The sequence below is a fragment of the Cheilinus undulatus genome, linkage group 4, assembly GCF_018320785.1.
Source record: "Cheilinus undulatus linkage group 4, ASM1832078v1, whole genome shotgun sequence".
Classification (NCBI taxonomy): domain Eukaryota; kingdom Metazoa; phylum Chordata; class Actinopteri; order Labriformes; family Labridae; genus Cheilinus; species Cheilinus undulatus.
In genome coordinates this window covers 36,156,993-36,182,434 of record NC_054868.1, presented here as the reverse complement: position 1 = coordinate 36,182,434, position 25,442 = coordinate 36,156,993, and the positions used below count along the sequence as shown (strand labels likewise).

Here is a 25,442-nt window from a genome sequence, read left to right as displayed (position 1 = left end):
ACAGTTGTTCCCAAAGTGTGGGTCGGGACCCCCGGGGGGGTTGTGCAAGACCCTTAGAGGGAGTTGCAAGATGGTCTCCAAAAAAACAAAGAGCTTTTAAGAATTATCTAAAGTGGTACATTCATCCACTGTTGCAGACTATCCTTAAAATGAGTTACATTTGGCCCACTGGGCTGTCCAGCTGCTGAATAACAGGAGATTCAGGTGCAGCCAGCAGTTAGCAATAAACAACTTTCAAACAAGACTCCTTTTTTTCAGCTAACAACATGATAACCAGTCTAATTATCATCTTGAGAAAAGTGAAATGAAATTCATCACAGCTTAAGTTCTTGCTTCTTTACATTCACAGAGGAGCCCCTGTTAAAATGTTTCAGGTGAGTCTCAGCTGAACTTAAATAGTAAGTTGCACAGAAGCTGCACTCTGACTTTCTTTTATAGTTATGAGTGTGAAACAGAAAACAAATTACTTCTGATTTACTTGCAATTAGCATGTGGTAAGCATACACTTAATGGTAGGTATGAAACCAGCTGTTGACTTTTACAAAAATATTCACAAATGGATTTGTTTCTGATTCATGTGCTTCACCTTAATGTATGTTTTCATGCTGAATACACACTACATGACTTGATGGCGACTAATATAATCATTCGCTGTACACTGAAGGCCTTTAACTCATTAACTCATGCCATTGACGTATATATACGTCATGGTGTTTTTTCGGCAGCTGGCACAAGGGGGCACTCTCACTCTGCCTGTGAGTAATTTTGGGGCTTCTGGGATATGTAGTCAGAACACTACAGTCGAAAGAGACGGTAGACCAAAGCCACAGAGATCAGAGGTGGAGACCCTAGGGTCAAAGAGCAGAGCGATGGTAATCTAAGCTAAAAGTTCTCAAATAGAAGTTGGAAGAAACTTTAAACTTTTGCCTCTGAAATCGCTTCTTCACTGAAACCAACACTGAACATAAAGACAGTGAATTCAGGGATCAGCGCTTTCATTCATCTGCCTATGCCAGCCAAGAGGCTGAAGAATGCCACGAGGTCTCCCCTGTGCATCGGAGAAATAAGGCAGCCTTTCGTCAGCTGGATGCATACAGTGACGACACTATATATAAAACATATTATATAGCTATTATATTATTTCTATAATTTACAGGTAGTGCCAGGGGACAACGCAAGCAGGAGAGGACGTGGGCGTAAAGAGGGGTCCCGTGGAGGCTGTCCAGTTCCAGAGTGTGAATGGCATGACAGTGACTGGAAGCATTGTTATTTATTTTACAATAAAATAACATTTGTAATACAATTTTCAGATGTCTTTTATGTCATTGAAGGCAAAATTATAACATTCAAATCACTGTTTTGCTTGACAGACTCTCTTTCACAAAAATGCATTTTTCTCAGCTTTCTAGAAAAAAGTGGTCTTTTTGGTGAAACTAGCCTCTATTCAACTTAAGATAAATCAAGAATGGAACAAGGTGCAAGCAAATGTTTTTTCCATGATGAAATAGGGAGTTTTTTCTTTCATTTGAGCTATTTGGTGTTTTCAGAATTATAGTAAAAAATATTCTGCGGGTCTTGAAAGATGACTTAAAATGGCCAAAAACGCTGGCACAAGCCACTTTCCATTTTATAAAAGGGCTGGCGCTCAATGAGTTAAACACTAACTTCATTTTTACAGATGACTTTTTTGCATGTTTGAAAAAAAAAAAAAAAAAAGAAAAAAAAAAAAACATCGATCTCACGTTGTTCCAAACATGTTTGCACACTGACACCAAAACTTCAGAGTAGTACCATGAGGTCCGTCAACACTGCTAGATAACCCAGGGATCTACCATGTTTGTTGACTGGAGGTCATATTAGGGAGTCGGTAAATCAAAATGCCGATTGGCTTTTGCAACGCAGCCTCAGCCTTAAAACCGCGACTTCCTTTCTTTATTTATCTTTAATCTTGGTTTCTATGTACTGGGTTCCTGCAGGAACAGTGAATTGTTTTTCATCAAGCCTGACTAAAACCCAGAACTAATTTGTCAGATCACTTTGAAGCAAAATGGAAAACATGACAACAAATGAAAGATAACAGAAAAGTTATTGCATCCAATCGGTTGCAGCCTTCAAATGTCATCTCCACATCCCTAACAAACGGGATTTTAAATGACAAAGCATCTGTAGGAAAGGCCTGCAGAGAGAATATTAGTTTTAACATCCCGCTCAGGGCTCAGAACACTAATCAGTAATTAATTATGAATCTAGAGAAACGGCGTGAGAAACACTATGTAATCCTAAACCTGCTGAAAGCTGGCTGAGGGTTAGGCAAATTGTCTCCATGCTCCGTTTCCCCACATTGCTGTGCCTCAGCAGAGATTAGTGAACAAAACAAAACTAAGAAGACAAATGAATATGCATGATATGACATTTGCAAGGAGCTCATCATGGAGGCAGCCAGTGCCTCTGCATTTAAATGGGCACTGCTCAAACATCAGTGCAAATAGTGAAACTCTGCGGTTTCCCTCCAGGGAGTCGAGATGTGTTTGAACTTGAATTGTAGAAATAAAGTGCCAATTATCTCTCTAATTGGGAGTAACAAAGCTGGCTGCCTGTTGTGCTTGGTCCCATGTTTACTGCGTATCCTTAAATCTCCAATTTAAAAGCTCTAATGAGTTCAATTAATGGGGGATGAAAGAAGTGATTTGAGCGTCTCAGCCTGCTGTTTTGGGCTAGAAGCTCAAGGGAATTAGGTGTTAACCAAATGTCAGATCACAGTGCATGTCCACTTTCCAACTAATGTTCAATAACATTTTAAATCACATCATTGTGTTTGTATTAACATATGCTCCTAAAACGCTCTCATCTCTAGTTTTAATAACAGACAGTTTACCTTTGATTATTCATGCACTGATAACTTCATGTCAAAAACTCATAAACACACATCTCTCCTAGAAGACAAACAGATATCTGAACACACTTGAAGGTTATAGCCATGCTGCAGAGAGGTGTGGAAAGGTCCATACAGAAAAATCTCAACATTCAAACTGATATAATGAGATGTAAATTTGAACCAATTGTAAAATCAGGGTTGATGCCAATACTGATATCTAAAATAACAATTAAGAAGATGGCCAATACTAATTTTTTTTCATTACTTCTTTTGGCGCACCACTCCTTCAATGCAAAAACACTGATGTTTAACCCTTACTAGGGCTAAATGAGTTGGGAAAATAATCTAACTGCAATGATCTTTTCCAATATTGCGATGGCGATTTAATGTGCGATTATTTTTTTAAGTTCCTCATCTTATGGATTTTCAACAAACACAAGCAGTAAATAATTCTATATTTCACCCCCCGCAATATTAAATAGATTAAACTAGGGCTGAATAATTTTGAAAAAATATTTAAATGCAATTATTCTGACTCATGTTGCAAATTCAGCATGACTTGTTGTACTGAAAGGAATGATCATTTTCATGTCATTCTCATTTTGATTTAGAAAAATTTAGAAAAATAAGGAAAGAAGGATTTTTGCAAACTATTGTAAAAAAAAAATTGACACATGTCTGCATGATGGGTAGAACATATCTCTGCTGCATAAAAAATTATTAAACTGGTATTTTAACACATTTCTAATTTCAAAGAAATATTGCACCTTTTGTGAAATGAAATTGCAGTAGGACGTATTCAGTTTTGGGACTCAACTGCATTCATTATTTTTTTTTTTAATTTAAATTTTAGCAGTCAACATCAAGTACCATATATTCTTTTAATCAGGAACATATAATAGTTTCAGTGTAATTGAATTTAAGTTCCAATTTTACAAGTTCTTGGTCTCAGAATGGATGAATACATCAGAGATTTAAAAAAATGCTGGTAGAAATTGAGTTAGTTTTTTAACCCAAGGAAGTTGTTGTTGTTTTTTTTTTAAATTTCAGAAAGTTATAATTTGATGTTTTGAACTTCCATCTGATTTTTCCCATAACTGAGCTTTCCTTAGTAACTTACAGCCATTTATTATAAAATTATCCTAGGCATTTTTTCTCTGTTTTCCTATATCTTATTAAATGACCATGTAGATGAGTTTAAAAGTGCCATAATCAATAAAAAGATTATAAATTCATTACAAAGGACGCTGAAGGAAACATGACTCAAATATATATCATCAATGAACAGAAAATGTAAACAATGCAAAAAATCTACTGTCATCTCAAATTATCTACGATTAGCAAAGTATATCATTTAAAAACAGATTCAAGAAAGAAGTAATGCAAATCATTTAAAAGACTATAGAATAGATGAAAATGAAATATTTTAATACAGAATGAGCAGAGTGCCAATGTTCCTATGATATTATTATGAAAAAGTAACATAAATATGACATGACTGCTACTGGCATGAGTTCATGCCCACACTATAAACCCATGGTGAATGTCTGTCAAAAGGCTGATATTGGCTAATAATGCTGCAGATGCATCCGTGCATCTTTACTGAGATGAATAGAAATGAGTTCTCCACGATACGTGCAATTGGGATTATACTGGACAGTATTGTGATATGCAGTTGCATTTACTACATAACATGTAAACCAGGGGTTCTCAACTGGTCCGGCCTCAGGACCCACCAGTCTGTCTTATGACAGATCGAGACCAAAGTTTCCAAAACAATGCATGTTAAATTAATTGAATATGTTGCTGTTTGGAGCATGATTGGACCAAAGCACCTGATATAAAAAAGAAAAAGGGACAAAACTGACACATTTTATACCCTCTTTCCCCATCATTATGTGTCAATTTTTGCCAATTTTCTGGAGAACTTGTGAAATTACTTCATTACCATGGGAAAAGTAGCCATTTATTGTGAGAAGAGGAGATACATTACTTAAAATATTGATCAAACATCAACATTTACCCAATTTTTATTAAGACTTATTTTTGGGCCTTTTCGTGCCTTTATTAGATAGTGGGGGGCAGTGGATAGACTCAGAAACAGGGAAGAGAATGGGGAGAGACATGTGGTAAAGGGCCACAGGCCGGATTCGAACCCGGGCCACCCACGTACATGGCGTGCGCCTTAAACCACTCGACCATCTGCGCACCCCAAATTCACCCAATTTTATCGTAAAACAGGGTCAAACAAAAGGTATCGATGCGTGTCCAATAAGGACATCAGGGCTACTGCCACCATGTTTTTTTTTTTTCCAGACAGCTAGGGGGACCCACTGAAAACTGCTCTGCGCCCCACTTTCAGGTCCCGACCCACCAACTGAGAACCACTGATGTAAACAGCATCCTGAATCTACTTGCTTAGTTACTAATGGAAATGCAGAGAATAATGCTAGTTTTGTAATTTTTTTTTTACATCAAACATACAGATGTCAAGTAGTTTAAAAAATGCAAAAACTGAAGTTTTCAACAGTACTGCATATAAGCTCACTGAAAAATTAAACGTTTTTCCTTTGTTTAAATAGTGAAGGCCCTTCTACAAAGTGCAAATGCAGCAGCACTATTGTAAGTTTTAAAGCCTTTCTGCAGGCATTTCTGGAAAACTTTCAAGTTGTAAATACAAAAATAATTGCAGCTTTTAGTGCAGTTAGGTAAGGTTCAGTGTTTCTTTACTAGTCTGGTGATCCAAAGATAAAACATAACACACTGTGACATGACTAGTCATTAGTGGCTTTAACTAATAGAGACATTCAGCTAATCCAGGTTATATGACAAGTCTGCATACAAATGGCCATTAAGCCATCCTATAGACATCATGTGTCCAGACTAATAATGCCTGTAGTCTGAGTTTTATTAAAAAGAAGCTATAAAAACCAAAGTAAAGGACTTGTGCTGAAGATGTTCATGGTTTGTCTGGTATATTTGCTCTCCTCAAACTTTTGCAATTCCTACTAATCTCCTCCTGCTACACCAGGACTCCCAGATCAAACAGTGTGCCAGGTGAATATTTCATTCATTACAGGAGGCTGGAGTCTGGAAGGTGAGTTTTTTAAAGATGACAAGATCAGTAGGTTTATTTAAGTTTGAATTAGTGTGCTGCTCTTACATCACCGAGGACTCGAATAAGTCGAATTTAATCACAGGAAGTCTCTGAGGCCAGAGTCAACAAACTTATCTTCTAGCAAGATTACCTCTGACATTTTATTACAAAAGCCTAAAGATGGCAAGCATCTTTGACATGCTGATGGACTTTTCTGAATAATCTTGTGATGCGTCTCAACATTGCCCCTAACCGTTGTTTTTTGAGTCACTTGTGAACCTAAAAACTAATTTATCTTGCAGGAGAGCACAGCGGGAGAAAGGGAGAGCGGCTCAGTCAACATTATCTCTCGACTAAGCGGATATGTTGAAAAGCAGGCCAGCAGTGACACAGATCTGTGACTGAGCCTGCTGTGTCCCTCTCTGCTCAGCTCCATTCAGCCTGACAGCTGGACGGGAAAAAAACAGCTGAAAATTCAGCAGGATGACTAAAGTAAAGCACACGGGATCCAGGAGTGAGACGGGGAAATACAGCTGTGTTCAGAGGAGCATTCCACTACATTTCTTCGTTTAAGGATGTGTGACCATCTGATTTACTTTGATACAATAAAATAACACTTGTTAAATTAGTATAAAACTCAGCATGTCAGTATGGTTAAGTGGGGGAATAATTGTAATAGATGACTACAGTCCTCTTTATCTCTAGAAAGGCTGACCTTGGATATAAATGAGACAAAAATGTGCAGCTCAGTCTTTCACTTTTCAAAGTTTCTGGCTGGAATACAGAGAGTTTAGAGAACAATCCACAAAACATCCACTGCACAAATCTCAGTGTGGATGGACCACTTCATCATACCCTTCCATACTTTCCTTGAGGCCTACAGCTGCCGTTGTACCTGAAGGGGAGAATTCATCATTTTGTGGCAGAGTGCAATGACCTTACACTTAAAGCTGCCATGACCTGAACAAAAAACCAACTATAAAGGCTGTCAGAAAAGTTGGTGAGAGTAGAGGTGATTCAAAGGTGAGTCCGAACTTTATAAAGCACTTTCACGTTCACCTAAAACATGATGAATACTACACACAGACGGATGGACGGAAAAACTTCTAAGGACTCCAAGACTTCGAGAAACATTATTCTCTGGTCTGATGAAACCAAGTTTGAAATGTTTGGCCTCAGTTCTGTTATTTCAGGAGGAAACCAGGCACTGCTCATCACCAGACCAATACCACCACAGCAGTGAATCATGGTGGTGGCAGCATCATGCTGTGGGGGCTTTTTTTAGGAGCAGAGACTGGGAGACTGGTCAGGGTTGAGGGAGAGCTGAATGGAGCAAAGTAAAGAGATATCCTCAATGAAAACCTGTTACACAGCTCTCAGGACCTCTGACTGGTTATAACTCCATAAATAAGACAATGTGTATTGAAAACAATGAAATTATTTCAGAGGCAATTAATCCATAGTAGCATGAATCTGAATATGGGGCTGCAACAAGCTTTGAGCTATAAAGGAGGCAGCTGGGGTGGGGGAGGTGTAGCTGGCTACCAGCTGATCACAGCTGGGGTATGACTTTCCTGAACTAACGCTAGGCTTCATCAGTTTCAGATAGAATGAGCTAACTGTTTTTGCTCATATTGCAAATTGGATGTCATTTGCTTTGTTTAAAAAAATATCATTTTTATGTCACTCATTTTGATTAAGAAAAACATACATAAAACTTGAAAAGAAGGATTTTTGTTAACCATTATAAAAAACTGACACTTGACTGTTCGCATAATATGCATAAAACTCTGCTTCTGCAAAAAATTGATTTATTAAACTGGTACTTTGACACATTTCAAGTAAAAGAAATATTGCAATTTCTGCGATTTTTAAATTGCAGAAAGTCATATTGCAATTTAATCTAATATGCAATTAATTTTCCAGCCCTAGTCTAAATGATAATGAAATTATCTTAAATTCAAGAACCAAATAAACATAGCCAGAATATTTAACTTCCATGTTAACTTACTATCATTTATGTTGCATGATGTTCAGATCTGGTGTCATGGTTAAACTGGTGTTGGATTAACTTGATTGAAATTGAAATGATCAATTCTGGTGGAGTCATTAATGCTTTTAGGAAGCATTTATAGGGTCACAGAGTATGTTTGTATGTTGTTTCACATCAAACTACATGGCAGCCCCAGAAACATGTATATATAAATATCTAACTAACCCCCTTGTGGCTTGCTGGAGTATAGGGATTTAACTCTTTGAAAAGGGACTGAGTTCACTGCTAACTGCTAAATATAAGGCACATTTCAAAGAAAATACAATTATTCAGACAAAACTGTTTATTTTATTTGGTTCCATTAATGCGCCAGCCTTTACAGTGTCTCCATAGACATAAGCTGGCCCCTGTACAAATCTAGGTGATGACCCCTGCTGTAAAGGCTTTCCTATCAATGATAATGTCTCTGAAATGTAATGCTCTGTATAGGAAGAAAAAATATGGAGGTAAATACTTTGAATCTCCTGTTATGGTTGTACAAGGGTTTTCGTGGACCCCAAAAGACTTTCAAGTTTCACTTTGGGCCGAGGCGTACTGAAGTTTGGAGAAGGCTGATGCTAATGTCCAGACAAAAAGTGTGTTTATATATAATGTCTAGAAAGATTCAGAGTGAGAGATATGGTTGATTATTAAAAGTCAGCAGGATGGTTGTTTTTTAGTTTGTGAACTCTGGTTTTACATGAGCTGTCTAATACGAGATGTATTATTTTGTTTGCAGGGGTCACCAAAACTAACACAAAATTGAAGTTTCTGACAGTAACTTTCAGAAGAAAATCTGGACTATCCTGTCCAATTATATGACTTTATTAACAAAACTGATTCAATGCCCAGGCCAACACTAACATGTTTATCTTTAAGAGAAGGCTAGGGGATTTAACACAATGTATTTGCTGATAGATGAGTAAAACAGGTCGCAGTAGAAAAAATCACACTCCTCCTTGCTTGTTTGTGTGGCGGTGTTGACGTGTTTGTAACCTTTTGAGAATGCAACCACCATGAAACAATCAGGAAATAATGTCTTATTTCACTTTATCACAGTTTATCACAGCATCACAATGTCAGCAGCCTGTGTTTGTTGTTTTTTCAGTACTTTTGTACTTTCTGGCACTATCAAACTTAAAAATAATGGATACTGTATTGTTTAAAGTATCAACATACTGAAAATGATGACAATCTTGTGTGTAAACCCAGAACAAAGAAAACAGTCCCAAATTAAGTCAACCACTCATCGCCAAAAAATCTTCAGCACTGATCTTCTTGAACTGCCTCAAAGTACCATAAATATCTCCATAAAGAAAAGTATTTCCTCCAGTATCTCACACTGATAAGAACCAGATTAAAGATGGTGTGATGGCGGATGGTTATTAAATTTGAAGAATGAAATGTCATGATCCTTTCAAAGAATCAATCCTCAGTAGTAGCCATGGGAGCATTTTTCATCTGGTTTCATTTAAAAATAATGATAACGTGCAGCTGAGAGAAACTGAAGTGTGTCCTCAGAGCACTCGGTCAATACCCACTCTAAGAAATGTATAAAAATATAAAGAAAAGGTCAAAAATAAGTACTCCTGAATTAAATAAAGCTAATTATCTTCATCTTATTTCAATAACATTCAGATTAAATGCCTTGGAGAAAGTCCCAGTGAACTTATTGATTTAAAAAGACACCAGAACCCATTGCTTTGACTCCAAGTCAAAGCAAAAGTTTATGAATAATGGACTTAATAAAAGTTCACATCCACCTACATGATACAATCATGTGATGTTGTTATTGGATTGATGTTCCTTCTCGATAAATCTTTCAGACAGGTCTTTTTATTCCCAGACTAATATGGTTAGGGATGTCTGGAGGCTAAACATAACAGATGTTAAACTACTCATCAGATTTACACTCAGGGTAGAAAACAAGCACACAGCTCTGAAAAGCGTGGGCTAAGCTGTCTGGTGTGGCTAGCGTTACATTGGAGGTTAAAGCCTCAAAGAATATGATGCTGCAGGAGGATGTCTGTGGAGAAAGGGGAGTTCCAGCTCATCCGAACTGACATAGTTTCCTAAACCACCTTTAGATTCAGCCCAGGATACTGTGAGACCACTGAACACTCCTTAGACATTTTAGTGCTTAATAGTCATTATTATAAAGATCAACTCTTGGTAGCTGCCGATAGACTCCATTCTTCAGTTTGGGCCATATCACGAAGGAAGATGATCAAATTATGTGTTTTTTCAATGAAAATGGATTAGTTGATAAGTGGTGGTAATTTCAGTCAACTAAGTTTGACTTTGATTGGCTACACCCCTTGTACTATAGGTATGTTTACCTTCAGTTATAAAGGTCAAGTAATTCAGTACGTTTTCATGCACAGTTAAGTTGAGCTATTGTTATAGCTCAGTGAGGCCATTTAACTGGACTGCTGTCCTTGTCCTAGTATATAAGCACTGACCATGAATTGGTTTAGGCCTTGTCCACCCGGAGACGACAACGTTATATTTCTGTTTCATTTTGAAAAAAGTTTTCCGTAAACACGGGACTGTTTCAGTAAATGTCCGTTTAATACAGAACCACTGAAAACGACTGCATACGCTGTAGAATATATATGCGAAGCCTGTAGGTGGTGCTGTGATGCTGCCACGGAAATGCACTAGAAAAGAGAAGAATACAACAGAAAACAGATACAAACTTTCTTCTAGTCGCCCTCCTGGTTGTTCTCCACATGGGATATAAGAAAATCTGGTGTCTGCTGTTTGGGGTGGTGGTAAAGGAGCACCAGATTTTGCTGTAAAAGCCATAATAAGCTCAATAGCTTCTGCAGCACAAACACACCCCGGTAATCTGCCATTTCTGTTTTGGTTTGATATGTGCATGCGGGGAAGTAGCCTATGCTAGCCTATGTGTGACATAATTGTTTCATGAAAGATGCAGATGAGTCCACACAGAGGCAAAACAGTAAGTGTTTACAGATTTATTCATTCTGGGACACGGTTTCAAAAAGCAGCGTTTATGGCCTCCCAAAATGTTGTTTCCGTGTGGATGAAACACCGATAAGACAAAGCTTTTACGTATACTCCTGAATATGTCTCCGTGTGGACGGGACCTTAATGATAGCAGCATGTTTACCGCCAGCAAGGTTGTTGACAAAATGCCATTTTATGGCCAGTTTATACTGGACCTTCTTCTGGTTAATCTTGCCAACAAGTTAGTACGCAGAAAACTGGTTGAATAGTGAAAGGTGGAAACACAGACAGTTTTATAGCTCTGCACTCACCAACTAAATGACTAGATACTAGGGGTGGAACGGTTTACAGAGATCATGGTTCTTACGGGTTTGGTTCATGGATAAAAGAACAGAAAAAGTCCCAGATTTTTTTTTTAATCTGGATGTCCCTCACTTTTTATTATTATTATTATTATTATTATTATTATTTTAAATGTTAGTGAAGCTAATACTTTGTCTTTGCATGTTCAAATTATACATTTGAAACAATCAACCAATCCTCTGATTCATTTAGTGTTATTAAGAACTATCAGTGATAGCTGGTACAGACTGTGATATGTCATACACAAGACAAAAAAAGAGGAAAACAAAAAATATATGCAAAATGAAAAGCAAAACAGAGAACAACCTAATATCTTATGAGTTTTAAAAAATAAAAAATAAATACATAATATGCAAACTAAAACACATGCTTTTAAGTGCAGTGTATCATATTCTGATTCATAGAGTTTCAACACCATTTTTGGTAAAAAGTTGGTGCAGTGCACTTATTTTACATTACATATCTTTAATTAATTAAAACTAATCTGTATAAATTGTTTTTTTTCCTTGAAATTAAAGAGGTTTGTTTGATTTTGACTGAGAAATTCAACTTGGTATTAGTCCAATTTTAGTTGAACTAACAGAGAAAATCATTTTTTCTTAACTGCAAGTAAACAAATGATTGTATTAACCTAACAACCAAATCAAGGCATAACAAAACTCGAGTAAACTATGCATGTAAACTTACTTACTGATGTAATATCCACCCCTTAGGATTTACAACCTTTCAGTTCATTATTTTCGTTTCTCTAGCTCACAGCATTACTGGTTGAAATCCTACTTGCTGCTCCCAAAGAGAATTTCAACCACAGCGGGCATCTCTTTTTCTGTTAAAAAAAATGACAAAACCCTTGTTAGGCTTCCAATTTGACCAAATTCCCCAGCATAGAGCTCGGGACCAAACAAGGGGGCAAGAGAGTAAAATAGTGGACCTCATTTCCCCAGGGGGCCAGGCAGACTTGGCCAGAGAAATAATTAATTCCCTTTTTTCGATTATTTTGGGCTTTTTTTGCATTTGTTAGGACATCTTCAAAGAGACAGGAAACCCTGGGAGGGAGAAGGGGGGATGACATGGACCAAAATGCATCACAACAGGGAGTCCATCCTGCAACATGTGCAATAAGGACTGTAACCTTAAAACATGAGGTGCAAGCTCCACAGTTCAAGAAATATTTGTCCCCTTAATAGTTGATTCTCTTACTTTATCTGCTGGACGTGTGCATAGAGAACCACTTTGTTACTATTTCAGTGTAAATTTCACATCTTAAACTTGCTCTGCTGCAAAGAAGTGGTCAAATTAATCAGTTCCAACTGGTTTAAGAGTAAAGTAAGTAGAATAAAATGAATGAATTACATATATAAAAACATAAGACGGCATGATTTAGTAAAATTAACATCATTGTGGAAGATCTTTCTGTCCTGAGGAACAAAAAACCCCCAAAAGCTCTAAAATCTAAACATTTAAACACCAGATCTTATTCATTTTTGCACATGCCAAACTTCAAAATCATCCCACTGCAGTGTCATAGGGGATTTTTTTTCTAGGCCCTTGTATGTTGACTTTCTGGAGTCCTTATTGGTTTTGTAGCAGGGACTTTTTGTTACAGGGATGCATCATGACTGTGATAGCATCTCAGAAAATATCCACAAAGTATGGTAAGTTTTTATGTTTTTTCTTCTTAGTAGCTCAACTTCTGTCACTCTTACAGCCTGAAACAAAGACGTCTCTGCTTCTTGTACCTAAACAACGCTAAGAGATCAAAACCAACAAATCTGAAGCAAAATAACTGGATTTTCCACCCTCAGCCCCTTCCTTTTTATGGCCGATTGTCTCATTCACCCCCGCCTTGTTTTGCGCTGATAACCCTTGTTTCTTTTCAAGCTGTCTCACCCCTATCTCACTCTCCTACTGTCACACACTCCATCACTCCAGCCTGCCCTCTCCACTGTCTTCCTCCTCCATCTATGCCTATTAGGTGAAGTGCTGCAGACGAGACGTTGGCTGCTCTGTACAATGGCCCCTGTATTCAGTGTTGTTTACCTGTCTGCAGACAGCCCGCGACACATTTAGTGAAGCAGATCTCTAAACAAAGAAGGCAAAAATCTTAACAACCCCCACGCACAGAGCTCCTTTTGTTTCTTTACATTGTACAGTGGCAGTGGGGACTGTCAAAACAGCAGTATTCTGCACCTCTACTGACAAATACTGACATGAGACAATAAACTTTTATATACAGAAGCATGAAAAAGTTTTAATGAAATTGCGTTTATTAGAGTTTAAATGTATTTTTAAAGCTGTTTTTTTCTAATGTACTAGGTAGCAGTAATTATATCATCAACATGAGACTTAATTCTGCACAGGCTCTCTAAGGAGAGAGCGATGAGGGTACTGGCAAGGAAGCAAGGCTCTACAGCACAACGCACGGGTGCAGTTGCTCTGAGTCATTTAGCATTCAGCAGGCACCTACAACAACAATGGAGACTGCATGGCCAGGTGCTTGATTTTATAAACCTGTGGCAACAGGTCTGACTGAGACACCTGAATTCAGTCATTAACAGGTGATGCCAAATACTTTTGTCCATATAGTGTACTTACTTACCGAGTACCTTATACCAGGGGTTCTCAACCTTTTCAGCCTACGACCCCCAAAATAAAGGTGAGAGACCGGGGAAGGTGGTTGAACACAGCTATGCACATTCAAGAATAGTCATGTACAGACAAGGCTGCACATAAGGGGGGATAAAGGGGAGAGCTTTCTGGGGCTCAGCCAAACTGGGGGCCCATGGAAAGCAGCAAAATCATGGTCTAATCTACAGTTAAGTTGCAATAAACATACTCTATATTAAACCTGCATAAAAACAATTCTTAACAAAGTAACAAATATATTTTTTATTCATTTGTGCCATACTAGATAGCCTTCTTAAAAATCTGCATCGTTTTTCTTAAAACAGAATTAAAATAGACTGAAAATAGCTAAATGGGTTAAAATGGCAAATATTGTTGAACAAGGTGGTGAAAAGGGATTTTAAAAGTAGAAGAAAAAGGTTAGGATGCTAAAAAATAGTTAACAGAGACAGCAATAAATGACAAAAACAGGCATAAGAAGTGGTAAAGGGGGATTTAGGAGGCAGAAATTGGTGAAAAATTTGGTGAAATGGGATTTAAAAGTGGGAAAAGTGGTTCAAACTGGCAAAATGGGTTAACTAAGGCATAGACATTGGCATAAGTGAGTTAAACTTGCAAAAATGGGCATAAAAAATAGTCAAATGTAGTTAAAATTGGCACAAATGGGCACAAATGGGGTGAAATTAGGTTAATAGCCATAATAAAGGTTCAACAGAGACAACAATAGGCAGAAAGCGGCAAGAATTGGTTTAGAAGTGGGAAAAACAGGCAGAAAAAAAGGTCTTGGAAACAGTTTAAAAATGACAAAAATGGGTTAAAATGAGCAAAAATTGGTGAGGAAAAGTGATGAAAATGGCTGGCAAATAATAGTTACAAAATGGGTGGGGAAAAAAGCATTTTAAAAATATTCTTCGTTTTTTTTAAGGCATCTGGCGACCCCCTCTAAGTGTCTTGTAACCCCAAAAGGGGTCCCGACCCCAACAATGAGAACCACTGCCATATACAACCAGCCTCCAAAACACTGAATTACTCCTTTAAAGCAATAGTGAATGTGAGGGCCCCCTGCATGACTCACAGATTTCAGTGGCAGCCTAAAAGTCTGACTAAAAGATGCAGTGAAGACTTAAAATACCAAGAAATGAAATAATTTCATAGTTTTTCTATTTACCTGCATTATGGACCGGGAATGGATAGAGCTTAAAGTGCTGACTTCAGCTTTAGGGGTGTTTGGAGGTGCCCAAACATCCATACTGGTGCATAAAATGCTTCACCCTTAAGGGCTAAGGCATGAAAAGGGCTAAAATTTGTGCCCACTTTAGTGAATGTGGTTGTAAACACTCAAATCGAAGCTGAAAGTCAGCACTTTAACCTTCATTTCATTCTGAATTCACTGCTGTGGAGTAAAGAGCCAAAACAAAACTAGCCAAGTACTCGCAGACTTCAGTGCATATGCACCTTGGTGAAAATGATAAGCTAATACATATAAATAAAACAGATTGCAAACTCTTGTGGGTTGTATTAGTTTTGCAGAGATGGAAATATTTATGCAAACGTAAGGGGAAAAGTGCTGCAATTTTCCCCTGTTGTGCTGTCCATGTGGGTGTGTGTGCAGCCATTTGTGTAAACTGTAGGAGCAGATAGATGGGAGAGCCCACGCGCTGGGGCTCAGGACAAATTGGCTGCCTTTCGTCTCTGCATCTCTTTAATTACACAGAAGTGAAACGCCGGGGCTGCCTACCTACCGGCCTAATGCTGCAGAAGGAGATATCAACAGAGCCGTTTATCATGCAGAGTGCCGACAAAAGTGGGACAGCTAAAATGTAGTCTCTCTCTCTTTCTATGATTCTCGTCCTCAGAATGGATGTGCTGCCCACATCGTCAAGAGCACTTCTGTTGAGGTGTCAGTGGGGTTTTCTGGGATAGAAAGAGGTTATTAAGTTGCTTTGTGGAAATATTTTAATAAGCTACAATTGGCTTCGCAAATTACATCCAGGCTAAAAGGAAGAAAGATAGTTCTGTCCGTCATTGTTGCAACTCTAATCCAGCACGTTGTACTTCAAATAAAACTGTGACTATTGTTTTTAAGTGCCAGCTTTCAGTTATAATACCCTCGCTCTAATACTTCTGTGTGTTTGAGAGTCCTCTCATCCATGCTGAGTACGGATGCTTGTGGCACTTTGAGCTATTTTTAGACCTGGACCTCCAAGTTTACAACAACAAAGAGGGAACATGATCCAAAATGTACACAAAAGGTTACAAAAAGCATTTAAAGAGTGTCACTTTACCCATATTGCTGCCTAAACTGAGGTACTACTAAACCAATTACAGAAAGAGAACAAAGCGATTGAGTCACAGTGATTGATGCCTGAATGAAACATTCACAATGGCAGAAATTAAAAGAGAAGTCACATAAAAAATCATTTCTTTGTGGCTTTTTTGTTGTTGATTAGATTGTCCACTTTGCTTGATTAGCTTACCAAACCTTTATCAATCAATGAAGTAGTTAGAGTCCCTGTAAAGTGAAATCCCTAGTTATGTTGGAACAAGGTTGCTGTAAACAAGTAAAAACACTGAAATCTATGTATTTGGAGCATTGGAAAGTTCTCACCTCTTTCTTGGTTAGGTTTAACTCAAGCAGGGCAAATACAGTCCGCCACAACCTCACAGGGCAATTGGAATTACCCTGCTCCCCTGTGTTTTCGTTTATTGTGAGGTAAATCTATCAGCCTAGGTGGCCTATGGGTCATTAAAACTATCATAACAGAGAGATTTATGACAAAAAATAGACTTCGTCTTTGTTTTGGCAGAGAGCCAGACAGCAGCACTCTGGCCAGAGTTTACCATAAGGTTATGGGGCAGGCTAAATGCTGGAGTACTTGACCAAGGCGCATCAGGAACAAACATCCTACCAACTGAAGGTGTGCACTAATCCATATTTCTCTTGTGTTTTTATCCTGGAGGATTAAAAGAGGTGGACTGTGGCTTTGTCTCTCTCAAAGCAGCAACAGTTCAATCTCTCCTGCCTGTTAGCGTCACAATGCTAAATTTTAGTAAAGTATCTGATGATAGACACTTTTTATTCCTGCAAGTCTGTCACAACAAACGCCTCTAATGCTTATCATTATTAGACTTTTTAAAATTTATTTATTTAGTTATATTATTTTGAAGGGCAACATCAGGAAATAGGTTGTTTTCAGCAGCAACTTAACAGAAACGCAGTCTAATAAACGGGAGTGAAACCTAACTTCACATGAAAAAAGATAAAAAAGATATCAGGGCTACCACCAGTGCAGTGGTTAGCTCAGATGTAGCTATGGTATAGCAGCAGTTATAGCAGCAGCAGAGTGAAGAACAGCACTGAAAGCTTTTTATGACCAAAAATGACATTTTTGCTCTGACCTGCTTCAGCTTGAGTATGCGATTGTTACAGATGAGGTGGAGTTGTACTATAAGCTGGTGTATACAATGGCTACTGATACAGTAGCAATTAGCTTGGATGTAGCTGCAGAAACGCAGCAATTTAATCAAACCTCAACCACATTTCTTCATCAAAACAGGTGCGAAGAGCCACATGGAAAGCTTCTCTTTCTTAGCAGAGATGATGTATTAGCACATCTCCTGATAGGTTTGGGCATAATTTAGCCTCTGACAAGCTTCGTCATTCAAACAACAGCAGTGCGAGTCTGTAAGCTCAGGTGAGCACTGGAGCGGTGCATGTCCACTATTACATTTTATTTTGTCGCTCTGATTGGCCTGTCATGACTATGACAGACGGTTTGTCCAATCACCGTCTGAGAATATTTTAAAAAGTCCTGCCCTTCTCAAACTCAAACTACTTAGTGCAGCCCTGCTCCAAGTCTATCATGGCACTAGTAAAGGTTTAACTTGAAAAAGTTATGGATTACTTTGTAAAAGGTAACCCCAGATACTGACAGCTTGAAAAAATATCAACTGATAAAAAAATACTGAAAATAGTTTCTGATAGTTCTTTCTTTGTCAAAAGTCACCACCTTTGCTTTATGAAGCACTGTTTTAACATGGATCTGAAAAAGTTCAGAGAAAATAAAGTTTGAGCTCATTTGCAAATAACTTCTGTTCTTGTTCAGTCTCAGAGTTGTTCTGTAGTTCATTACCAAGACTCTGCAGGAGTAATGAAGTGTAAGCTATGACTGCAAACGCAGGAAACGAAAGACGGAAGTTATGCCACAAAAATATATCTAAATAATGAAAAAGATTCCCAGTTTCATTTCCTGGTGTTTTCTGATAAATGGAAGAAGTGTACAGGTAAGGAAAATGAGGGGAAGTAAGAAATGAGTTCTTAAAGCAAAGATAAATAGGCAGGAAATAACTAAATATTCATATCTGTGGCTTATAAACCTCAGTCTTAGTCTTTCTTATTATAAAAACACTGATGTATAACTCTCTCTGTGCATGCATTCACATCGTTTAGGATCACTGCAGACACAGACATCTCACTAATAAGAAGAAAAACAATTCAGGAGAGAGGAAGGAGACGCAGATTTCTTGTCTGTGCCACCCGGGGCAGCAATCACCAACCTCCCACTGCCTATTAGCTCCAGCTCTTACTGCAATCAGCACCCACTACGGCACAACTTCCATGTCGCAAATTATTCGTTTGTGCCTCCAGTGTGAGCACATTTTTGTGTGTTTCTGAGTGCTGAGTCTGTTTTTTCCACATATAAAGAGGCTAAAACATTGAGATAAGCACTTTGAAATTAATTAGGAGACCTCATGGAGGGACGCATCACGCCAAGGCTGAGCGGAGAGCTCTGGGATGTGTCAAGGGGGCTAATATTTTTGTTTCAGGAGGCAGCGAGGTGCCACTGAAAATCAGCAGGCTAGTAGGAGTAGGAGAAGAGTTATCTAAATATTTATGCACATTCCTAGCTCTGGCTCCATATACAGTATCAATAATAATTGTTTTTCCTTTAATAAACTGCTGAAAGAGGCAGTAGGGAGCAGTACGGAGGCAGATAAAAAGATAAGGCCAGTTAAAATGATAACAGGAGGAGATTTAAGATGAAGTGGGAGTGGAGAAACAAAAGAAAAATGTAAAAACAGAAGAAAAACAAATCTCTATAGAGCTGAAAAGAAATGCAAAGTCAGAAGGGCAGAAAAGGGCGAAAGCAAAAATAGAGAAGGCGAAGAAGAAAAAAACCAGAGGGCAAAAATTTGACTTTACCTTCAATGGGGTTGATGGCTGCGGGTAAGTTCTCCCATGGGAGGGTCCAGGCAGGGCGAGGATGAGGAGTGAACACAGCCTCAATGCCATTTTCCTGAGGGCGGAACACACAAACACACACATAAATACACAGGTTACCATAGAAACCGCTCCACAGCCTTGAGGTTCTGTGGTCCAAATGGTTGTAATGAAGTGATTTAGAAAGAACTGTTCTTGAGAGAGCCCTCTGTCCCCTTCTTCACACTCATCTGAAGCTACACCTGAGGAACTAATCACTGCTGGTGCACTTATTAGTCCGTAAAGATGGGACAAATGTGCCACCAGCACCGCCCATATCCATGCATGGTTAATACTTCAGTGTAAAAGGTAAGGCACTTTCTTTAAAAAAAAAATCTGTTTCTTTGATGATAAGAGGGTTAGCATTAACAAATCAGCGCTTTTGTGAAGACTTTAAAGGTAAGAAATCAGTGTGGAGTCAATACTCTCATTCATCTCCTCTGGGAAAATCTTTTATAGAAGCTCAACAATTATCTTCACATGATTGACCTACCCAACTAAATCTCATAAAAGGTTCAATTAGGCTGATAATAATGATGAAACTTTATACTTCTGACTACAAAAGGAGTGTAAGGAGAAGGACAGATATTCACAGTTTTCTAACATTGAAGGCGAAGTCTCATCAGATGATATTTCCCTTCTGTGGTATATAAAGAAAAACTGATGGCAGGTATTTCCTCATGGGGAAAATTTGTTGGGCTAACCACACAAATTGTCCACTGTGTGTTTGGTAATCAGTCCAACAGCTTGTGTTATAATTCATGAGATCTTAGACATGTCAGTTTTTCACAGTTTCTAAAAGACTAAATCTGATTCTCTGAACGAATTTGTCAGTGGTCTAAACCCACTTATTCAATCAAACAATCACCCTGATCAGGTGTTTCAGTCAGACCTGTTGCCACAGGTGAAAAAAATCAAGCACCTTGCCATGCAGTCTCCATTTGCAAACATTTGTGATACAAAATGGGTCGTTCTTTTGTAGAATAAGGTGCCTTTATGTTTCATGCTATATATTTTGTAAAAACCGAAAAAGTAATAAATATATCTTAAAAAAAAAAAAAGGGTCGTTCTGAAGAGCTCAGTGACTTCGAGTGTAGTACTGTGACCGTTTCCCTCTTTGCAATAAGATAGGTTGTGAAACTTCATCCCTGCTTGATATTCCACATCATTTGAAAGTGGCAGCATTTAGGAACAACAGCAACTCAAAAGAAATCCCAGAGCGGGGTCAATGACTGCTAAGGTGCATAAGTCGCCAACACTGCTGATTCCATAGCTGAAGAGTTCTGAACTTCCACTTGAAATAATAAAAGCACAAAAATTGTGTGGCAGGAGCTTCATGAATGGGTTCCCATGGCCAAGCAGCTACGTGCAAGCCTCACATCATCAAGTCCAATGCCAAGCGTCAGATGAAGTGGCATAAAGCACACCGGTTTTGACACTAGAAATAAACTGGTTTACAGCCTGGCTCAAAACACCAAACATGTCTCATTAGCTACTTTCTTATTGCGCTCCCACTGTATGGGGGGGGGTTGTTTGTTTATTTAGGATGAAAGCTGATTGGCGCGCCTCATTTGATTGACAGATAGCTTGGCAGGCAGAGGCTCCATTTCTGTCAACTAGAATGCTAGCTAGCAGGCTGACAGGAAGTCGCGCTTAGTGGGCGGGCCGTTAGGTTGATCCAAAGTTCGGTTGAGACCGGGATTTCAATATGGAAGCCTCCACGGATTGGCTTCAAGAACCGTTCGAGTCCGTCTATTGTAAGCAGACGACTGACATCACATGGGGTTTGTCCAATTCTTTCTACAGTCTATGTGCACATGCTGTATATGGAAATCGGAGGTTATAGCTGCAAATGGGGGGGGGCTCCATATTAAAGTACATGTATTTGAATACGATGTCATTACAGTCCCTGGTGGTGTTTTGGTCTGAGGGCCAAATACTTTTGTCCATATAGTGAAAATAAAAATTGGATGATAACAGTCATGTAGACAGCACGGTCATATGAAAATGATGTTCATGACAAATTGTGAATAGTTCTTTTAAAAACTATAAGAAAGCAAAAAAGAAAACAAAGATGTTCAAACAGTGTCATCCTCTCTTGTAATTTCAAATTCACAACATTTCAGCACTCAGACCTTTATTATGTTAACTTTGATAATGAACCATCCTGATAAAGGTCTGAGTAATTCAGCATTGAGGAATAACAGTAAAAACTGGTATTACAGGTGCAGACGTCAGTGTGTGGGAGTCATTTTAACTTCTCCCCTCTGCACCTGTCCAGGTGTCCAGAAGGTTTTTTGTGGTGTTTTTGGCTACACTTGTTTTATTTTGGTGATTTCCGGTTCTGTTTCCCTGGGTTTTGGTGGCTAACTTGACTCTGCTTCTCCTGAGGCTGCTCCCTTCCCCCCGCGGCACTGAGGCCAATTACCCACACATGAGACGGCTCTCCAATCAAGCTTCCCTTGAAGAAGGCTGCAGTCTCGTGCCTCAGCGCCAGAGAATTGTCTACCTCTCACAGTGGTACTTGGACTCGCTCAGGCTCACACTACAAGATCGATTTGAGTAATTTTCTAGTGAATGTTTTTTGTGACCTGTTTTTAACCGTGACTCTCCTCTTCTTTTCCAGTGCCTCACTCCTGCCTCACGTCAGCCCCAAACCCAGCGCACTCTCTCACTGCCCCTCCCCCCCCCCGCACTATTATTCTGTCAATAAATCTGTTAAAACTCGTCATCCTCATCTGCCACTGGGTTCAACACACCACACACCTAACAGTTGTGTTGCTTTGAATATCTATTTTGGAAAATTTGACAGCATTTTCAGTATTGTAACATTTGTTACAATGAACTTCATTTGCTTGCTATGCTACTTACTATTGTTTCAAAAATGTTTCTTTTTCCTGGAGCGATCCCCAACCACAGAGCTTCTATTCTGAGGTGTAGTGAGTAATATCTGCTCAGTAGTGTTTTCATTCTCACTGCTGTGTCTAAGATGTGAAAACAGTGTTTGATTCTCAGCACAGTTGAAACAGTTTTGATGTAATTATTTGATGTTTTCAGAAAAAAAAGAGGTTTTGTGAATGTAGTGAGTTAACTGGGTTTTGTGTTCACAGTTCAAAGAAGAGACAGGAAAGATTAAGAAATGTATTTCAGTGATCGGGAAAACTGATTAAAAAACAGCAGTTCTATAGAAAATTGTTCAAGTGGTACAGATCACAAAGTAATTGTCAGTATACTGGCTTTAAAAATAAACCACCAGGGCACAGTCACAGTAAGGTGTGTGCAATAAATAAATAAATAAATAAAGACTTAAAAAATATGCAGAGAGAGGCCATAAAAACACCAATTATATGATGTAATGGAGAGCAATTCAACAGCCCCTCAATGAACACTGTTTTACTGACAATATTTCATTTTTGCTGACACTATTACTCCAGCTGTGTGTGTGTGCCGAATGAAACACACACACTGGAGCTCAGCTGCATAGAGTCAGTCGACATTTCATTATATTAAAAAATTGTACTCTTGTATTTATCTCATTTCATTCGCTTTCTCCAGGCAGGAACTATTAGAAGATATATCAAACAAACTAGTGAAAAAAAAGATTTTATAGATGCAATTAAAATATAAGTTTCAGTATGTATATAGTGATGTATAGTGACATCCATACATAAGCAGTCTGTTCTCATGCAATACAAGCTGTTATCACCCATCAGATAATAGATTCATCCCTGATGCAAACTTAAGAAATTGTTTGTGTCTAATCTGATCAAATTTTGACCAGTGTCTCAAAAGGATGTTGGGACTGTATGGTACTATTGTGGTGGTTTTATCTGGTGTCATCTTTTCAAAATTTTCCCTCTTCTCTATTTTATGTTGTGTGGTTTATTATCAGTCGTGCTGGAAACATTTTTTGAGGTTTACCACCCACAAAAAATGTCAGTATATCCTCCCACTGTACCAAGACGGCCTCATTAGGTTATTGGGGACTCTAGGTTGCTTTCAGGGTGTACCCCACCTATTGTCCAATGACAGCTAGGAATAGCTTCAGCAAACCATGACCCTAGATGGGATATGATGTGTAGAAAAAATGGAGGGATGGGCCAATTATATTTTGGTACAATGGCTATAGAAAGTTTTCACCCCTTGGGAGTTACTCTTTAATTGATTTTATAAATCAGTTATAGTCAATATAATTTGGCTTTTTTGGAAAAACAAAAAAACCCTCTTTATATCAAAGTGAAAAATTTTTCAACAAACTAACATCAATCAAATGAAAATATGTAAGGTAAAATCAGTGAGTGCATAAATATTCACCCCCTTTAAGTCAGTATTTGGTAGATGCACCTCTGGCTTAACCTTGCAAAGCAGATGGATACGCCCGTTTCCGTGTTTCTCGCTGATGAATCCATCTTGCAAAGCTCCCATATGAACCGTTTGGGCCCGGTTAGAAAGTGACAGGACCAATCGGCGACGGGGGGTAGTACTTTCAGGTGCAGCAGACTCGTGACGTAAACAAGCAGCAGCAAGAGCTGGTGCAGTTATGGAGGAAGACATTAGCGTGGATGCTGCTAAGCACATGTTTTATCAGAACTTGATGACATTTCTTCATTAAAAGAAGAACAAAGAACAGCAGTGAGTTGCTTTCTTTTCAAAACGACAAAAGTCGAGTACTTGCATGTCTATGGTCGCCATGTTTCACGTTATTCCTCAGTAGCTGCGTACGTGCAGCTTGCTAGCAGCTACGTCACGTGCTTTGTTGCTCTTATTGGTCCATAGAGATGCAACAGACAGAATGTCCACCCAATCATACTCCAAGGATTTTTCAAAGCCTCTGCCTTTTCTCAAATGTTTCCTACAGAAGCTTTCCCAGATGGATGTGTGAAACAAATCCATCTGGTGTGTCAGGTTACCTCTGGCTGCAATCACAGCAAAACTGCTCAAGCTCTGTCAGGTTACACGGGGATCAGGCGTGAACAGCCCTTTTCAAGTCCAGCCACCAATTCTCTATTGGATCGGGGTCTGGGCTTTGATTCAGCAACTCCACAACAATCACCTTGTTGTCAATTCTTGTAACTTTCGCTTTATGCTTCAGGTCGTTGTCTTGCTAGAAAATAAATCCTCTTCCAAGCCGTAGTTCAGACTGAAAAAGATTTCCCTCCAGGATTTTCCTATATTTTGCCGCATTCATTTTACCTCTACCTTTACAAGCCTTTCAGGACCAGCTGCTGAGAAGCATCCCCACAGCATGATGCTGCCACCACCATGTTTCCCAGTGGGGATGGTGTGTTTATGGTGATGTGCAGTGTTTGGTGTCCACCAAACATAGAGTCTTGTCTGATGGCCAAACAGCACCATTTTGGTCTCATTAGAGCAAAGAACCTTCTTCCACTTGACCATGGAGACACCCACATACCTTGTGGTGAACTCTAGCCATCATTTAATGAGTTGTCTTTAACAGCGTCTTTCTCTTTGCCACTCTCCCATGAAGCTTTGACTGGTGAAGAACCAGGGCAACAGTTGTTGTATGCACCGTCTCTCCAATCTCAGCTGCTGAAGCTTGTACTCTTTCAGAGTCATAGGTGTCTTGGTGACCTCAGTAAAAGGGTGAACTCTTTCTTAGTCACAGTGCATTACCAAAGTGAGCTATGAAAAAACTAGCTCTGAAACTGACTGTGGAAATTTCAGTTAATTAACATCTCGACTGTTGGCCATAGTCTTGTAGAGGACAATAAGTTGATGACTTTTATTTTGAAACGGTGTCTTAAAACTGAACAGAAACTGATGTTACAGTTCTGTCAAAAGCAGTCTGTTTACTCCGACTGACACATAGTAACACCAGTTTAGCCTCATGGTTCAGAATAAGAACCAGAGAACAAGTTCAGTACGTTAGATCTCAGTCATGTTAATCTACAGCTAGAGTGAAGTCAGATCACAACTTGTGTTTGTTTCTAAATGTTTGCCAGGCAATGTGAAGGACATGACGACTTCTCAGCTACAATCTGTCAAGGCCAGAGCTCAACTAAAGACCTGAAAAAACAGCAGTGATCCATGCTTTCAAAATGCACCTGCTAGACTCTGGAAAGACTTAAACCAGATCAAGATTAAGACAGAAAAGCTAAAGATCTTTTACAATAAGCAGTGGTCAAAGCCATAATGCTTACTGTGGAAAAAGAGCAAGTATCCATACAACTGATTGGTTTAATCACAGAAGTTTCAA

General features: G+C 38.8%; 1 protein-coding gene across 2 annotated transcripts in view; it reads right to left on the bottom strand.

The window, feature by feature from the left end:
• gstcd (glutathione S-transferase, C-terminal domain containing) overlaps window positions 1-25,442 on the bottom strand; it is a 112,368-nt gene that overhangs the window by 78,697 nt on the left and 8,229 nt on the right. For both annotated transcript variants that reach the window (XM_041784240.1, XM_041784241.1), the window contains one exon: window positions 19,169-19,262. In XM_041784240.1, the coding sequence (XP_041640174.1) occupies window positions 19,169-19,262 (94 nt within the window). The remainder of the gene's footprint in view (window positions 1-19,168; window positions 19,263-25,442) is intronic.